Below are 5,538 nucleotides of genomic sequence, written 5' to 3'. Positions count from 1 at the left end.
AAATTTAGTGAACATTCATCACCTCATATAGATACAAAACTAAAGAATTGGGAAATAATTTTTTCCTTGTGATGAGAACTCTTAGGATTTATTCTCTTAACAACATTCATAAATAACATACAGCAGTGTTTATTGCATTTAAAATGTTGTACATCACATCCCTAGTGCTTATTTATCTTATAACTGGAAGTTTGACTCTCTTTATCCAATTCCCCCTCCCTCTCATCCCCCACCTCTGGTAACCACAAATCTGATCTCTTTTTCTATGAGTTTGTTTTGTTTGTTTGTTTGTTTGTTTGTTTTTGAAGTATAATTGACCTACAACACTATGTTAGTTCCTGGTACATAGCAGAGTGATTCAGTATTTCTATACCTTTCAAAATGAACACCATGACATCTGGTTGTCATCTGTTACCAAAGATATTACATAATTATTGACTATATTCCCCCACACTGTAAATGTATACCTGTGACTCATTTGTTTCATAACTGGAAGTTTTTACATCTTAATTTCCCTCACCTGTTTCTTTCATTCCCTTATCCTGCTTCCCTCTGGCAAGCACCTGTTTGTTATCTGTACCAATGACTCTGTTTCTATTTTGTTATTCTTGTTCATTTGTTTTGTTTTGTAGGTTCCACATATAAGTGAAATCATACAGCATTTGTCTTTCTCTGTCTGACTTATCTCACCAAGGATGATACCCTCTAAGTCCATCCATGTGGTCACAGTCTCACTCCTTTATGTGATTCAAATGGAAACAGTGCCTAAAATCTCAATATCAGACAAAAAGAAATCAGGAGCTTTAGATCAGATTGCTCTCCTCTCACACCTCCTGACCTGACCCTGGGGCCTTCTCTCCCTGATCTGAGGGTCACTTGAGGCAACCTGCTTCGTACCCACACAGAGGAATATGCTCCTGATGTTAAAACATAAAGTAGAAGCAATAACAATGTGAATGGCCCTTTCACTTCATGCTGTACCTTACAAAGTGTGTTACAACCACTAACTGCTTTCACTCCTCCAAGACTTCCTTGAGATTTGGTACTATTACAAGCATTTTACAAAGTTAGAAATGGAGGCTTAGGGAAGAGAAGTGGACTCCAAGGAACGTGTCTTTGGAACGTGCTGATGTGAACAATTAACTTCTCTAATAGTGGCCACTGTAGTGCTGGCCTCAGGTTCAGTGCAGCCAGATCTTGAGTGTCTATCACAGAGGGTGGTGGGTGCCAAGCCACGGCTTTGTCGTCACAGAGCACAGAATCCTCCTTGCTCTGCTTTGAATCCTCCTGCCTCCCGGGAGGGAAAAGCTACATCTAAGCTTCAGGGCCACCAGCTCCCTCTGACCCCAGCCCAATCTTCAGCACAGGGACTGAGGAAGATGAGGAACAGAGGAAAAGCAGGAAGAGAGTGGGGAAGCGTGGCCTCAGGGAGGGGGAACAGCATGGTGCTACTGAGTGAGAGGATGGAGGTGCGTTTTACTGACATGAGGAAGTCTCTTCTGTTCCCCTCTCCCTCCGCTTCCAATCCTTCACTAAAGCCTGATGATTCGAACTTGGAAACATAATCCTAAACCTGCACTTTTTCTTCTGCCCTATTGCTATTACCTTATCCCATGCCTCTGGGATTTGGCCTGGATACCACGAGTTCCTGACTGTCCCCACAGTCCCTGCACAGCTGCCAGAGTGATCTTCAGGTCACATTATTATCTAACATGCTCCATTTGTACCCCATAGGAAATTTACTCTTTATTTTCATCTCCATAGGTATGAAGCATCTGAGCCTCAATAACCTCTATCATTAATGCTCATGGTTAAAATGCTCTTGTCCTGCTAGACTAACTTTCATTTTTATAACATGACTAATCTACATTCATGTCGGGCCCTTTGAATGTTCTCTCTCTGTCTCTCTGTCTCTGTCTCTCTCGGGAAGACTATCCCCTTAGTTTCTGCATGACCAGCTGCTTCTCATATTGTTCGGAATTCATTCCTTCATTGGGCCGCTACCAACCACACTTCAGATTCACTTCTATGGACTCATCGAGACCCACTACAGATGGCCCTCTGTGTGGATGTGAAACCCATGGATGTGGAGGGCCAACGGTATGAGCCCCTTTTATATAAGGGACTTGAGCATCTGTGGATTTTGATATCTGCGGAGTCTCCTGGAACCAATCCCCTGAAGATACTGAGAGATGACTGTACATTGTTTCTCTCAGTGCAGTTTTCCTCCTGACACTTATCACCTGGAAAAATAATTTTGTAAGTTCATTTTCTTCCCAGTAGAATAGGCACCCTAGGGCAGAAATGTGTCTTTGTTTACACTGCACCCTCATGACCTCAGAAATCTGCCTAGAGCACACCTGCACATGGGTTAACTACTGCATTAATGAATGACGAATGAATGCATGAATGAATGATGGGAGAGGGGATGACGACACAAGGCAGAGACAGATGGGGCAGCTGAGTTGGCTAATCCCTCTACCATACGGTGTTAGAGATGCTGTGTCCATGGCTGGGAAGTGACATGTGATCTGCTGAGACAAGGAAGGTTCACTGCATCATGGCAAATGTGACTCCAGCCTTGCGGTATCCCACCTTCTCCTTCTGTTACTCCAAGCTTGTTGGAAGGGTAAGCTCATTTCATGTCACTCTGTATTAATCTAAAGTCAGTGGATTCGGGGCTTCCCTGGTGGTGCAGTGGTTGAGAGTCTGCCTGCTAATGCAGGGGACACGGGTTCGAGCCCTGGTCTGGGAAGATCCCACATGCCGCGGAGCAACTAGGCCCGTGAGCCACAACTACTGAGCCTGCGCGTCTGGAGCCTGTGCTCCGCAACAAGAGAGGCCGTGATAGTGAGAGGCCCGCGCACCGCGATGAAGAGTGGCCCCCGCTTGCCGCAACTGGAGAAGGCCCTCGCGCAGAAACGAAGACCCAACACAGCAAAAATAAATATATTAATTAATAAACTCCTACCCCCAACATCTTAAAAATAAATAAATAAATAAAAACCCTTGGCTTTAAAAAAATAATAATAAAAAAAATAAAGTCAGTGGATTCTGTTGAGCCCTGGAATTTTCCAAACCTAGTATCTGCATGCAATAGCTTGAGTCAACAGACCTGCCTGGAAGAACAAATCCTCCAGTGGCTTCTCCAGAGAAGATGCTCAAGTGCAGATGCCGTATATAGTACTACCAAGAGCAAGAATGACTGACCATATGGAGGGTGGGAGGAATGGAAATTGCCATGTATCTGGGCCTGGAAGAGGAGCTGAAAAATAGGAGGTCAGGAATCCCAGACTCAAGGACAGAGGTACAGATTTAATGACATGCTACCTGCGTTCTGTTCTGAGTCAGGTGCTGCAAAAGACCCGACCTGTCCCCCGAACAATCACTTGAATGCTGCATCTGACCACAGTTTGCAAAGAGCTTTCCCTTCCTGTTCCTCACTGATTCCTGAGTGCAGCCTTGTGATGGAGGCAGAGTAGGGGCTTTCATTATCCGCCCCCTTTTCTGTCTGTCTACATTTCTGTAATCCTGGAAACTGTGCCCCTTCCTGACCTGAATGTGAACAAGCCACTGATTCATCCTCGGGAGAGATCCCAATTCCATGTCTCCTTCCTTACCTTCTGCTACCAGATGACCAGCTGCTCCCTTCTCCAGGACACAGAAATTGCCAGGAAAGAGTTTCACCTCTTCTCCAGGTAGTACTGGAATCTGTCCATATACTACCTGAACAATTTGTCTCATTCCACATTAGACTCAAACTCTGGATCCACCCCTAGGATAACCATTAATATCTGAAGATTTGATACACTTATTTAAAAACAAACCTCTGGGGCTAAAATTTGCTTTTTTCTTTTGGTCTTATCACAATTACGGCATTTTCCCCTTTCTTTTTGTTTTTACACCGTATCGTTCTCTTCTATCATAAAATGTATGGTTCTTAAATCAGAATCAAATACATTTGTTTCTACTTACTGGGGGCTCTTTGCCTCCTGGTAATGAAATAGGCCGCTGTGAGTGGAAGCCGCAGCTTCCTGGCCTAAAGCAGAGAGAAGGAAAAGTCTGCACAACTTCATGACACAAGGAGCCTCTTATCCTCACATCTACTTCCCACAAATCTCAGATTAGAAGAAGGGGAAAAGCCTCTAGACGAGAATGTAACTACATGACAGAAGAGCACAGACACATGGAGCCTTGTAGGTAATTCTGTAAAGTTTACTGTGCGTGCACAAGGAACTTCAGCTGAGCAAAGCTTAAAGGGACCTGGAGGCTGGTGAGATGAGGACTGATGCTGATATCTGGGGTAGATGGTGGGACAGGACAGTGGCGCTTGGCAAATGAGCATGGCCCAAAGTTTTGACCCAGAGTTTAGATGATGCCATCCAAGTGAACTGGAACCACGGAGTACATGGTATTGTCTGCTGGTAATCTGTTTTCACACGCAACGATGTAGATCTTCGGTTCCTCTGTCTGTCCATAACGGCAGTTCCTATAATCTTCTGCATTTCTTGTGAGGTTGCAGTAGGTTACAGGCACTGGATCTGAGCTTCTATGACAATTCATCCTGCTTGATCTACGGCAGGTTACATTTGTGGTGGTACAAACACGAGCTACGTCAGCAAACGTTGAGTGGAGAAAAGTATTTTCACCTTTGCATGCCCTTCTGTAACGGTTAAGCACCCGCATTGCATCATCGCATCGACGGTGGGCCATATTTAGGTGCTGAAACTGAAACCTCTGAGCGGGGGTTAAAGTATGACGTGGGGCATGGAGTGAGATCACCATTCCCAAGAGCCCCAGCAGCAAAAAGAGAGGAAGCTGGGCATTCTGCTGTCTTGGAACCATGTTTCCTGTGAAAAGAAGGGTATCTTCTGTATCCTGGCCCACAAATAACACACTCCCTCCTCACTGACTCTGCAGGCCCCCTGCTGTCACTGTGGTTCTAGCTCCTTTCCCCTCCGCTCCCCAAAGTCTGTCATGTGTCCTGGGCACTAACTTCAGCTCACCGCTCCCCCAGTTGCTGTCTCTCCTGTTCCAGCTCTGGGGCTCATTGTCTTACCCAGTATCTCTGCTGTGGCTCCTGTGAGAACAGATCCAGCTGGTGGGCCTGGCGCTCAGGGGCAGCTGGTATCCCCGCAGTTCTTGGGACTGGAGATATAGAGCACCCCCTGAGGGTGGGGCTAGCAGAACAAGGAGGGTTCTGAATCTAGGACATGAAGAAACGCACAGATTAGGACATGGTCCACTTATGCAATGAGCCCTTTGTTTTATCATTTGCTGATCAGTGCATACCCCGGGATGAACCACTGCTGCTTCTGTTGTAACAAATCTAATGCCAGGCATCCTGTGCAGGACAGAGCTCTGCCACTGGGTCTGGATTTCCTAAATGAAAAATATCACTGGCTGCAGCATGGCCATAGATTTTTTATTTTTATTTATTTATTTGGCTGCGTTGGGTCATTGTTGCTGCATGCGGGCTTTCTCTAGTTGCAGCGAGCAGGGGCTACTCTTCGTTGCGGTGCACGGGCTTCTCATTGC

General features: G+C 45.7%; 1 protein-coding gene across 1 annotated transcript; it reads right to left on the bottom strand.

The window, feature by feature from the left end:
• Positions 1–4,206: 4,206 nt before the first annotated feature.
• RNASE2 (ribonuclease A family member 2) lies at positions 4,207–4,845 on the bottom strand. The gene has a single exon (XM_029236279.1). It carries the CDS (start codon positions 4,843–4,845, stop codon positions 4,369–4,371), a length of 477 nt encoding a protein of 158 aa, XP_029092112.1. The 3' UTR covers positions 4,207–4,368.
• Between the last annotated feature and the right edge of the window lie 693 nt (positions 4,846–5,538).

This window comes from Monodon monoceros, unplaced genomic scaffold (genome assembly GCF_005190385.1).
Source record: "Monodon monoceros isolate NGI ecotype Baffin Bay Population unplaced genomic scaffold, NGI_Narwhal_1 Super_Scaffold_21, whole genome shotgun sequence".
Lineage (NCBI taxonomy): Eukaryota > Metazoa > Chordata > Mammalia > Artiodactyla > Monodontidae > Monodon > Monodon monoceros.
The sequence above is the reverse complement of the archived record's forward strand: the minus strand, read 5'-3'. Positions and strand labels throughout refer to the sequence as shown.

Coding starts and splice junctions, on each gene's coding strand:
- RNASE2 (XM_029236279.1), bottom strand. CDS start 4,845: ATGGTTCCAAGACAGCAGAATGCCCAGCTTCCTCTCTTTTTGCTGCTG.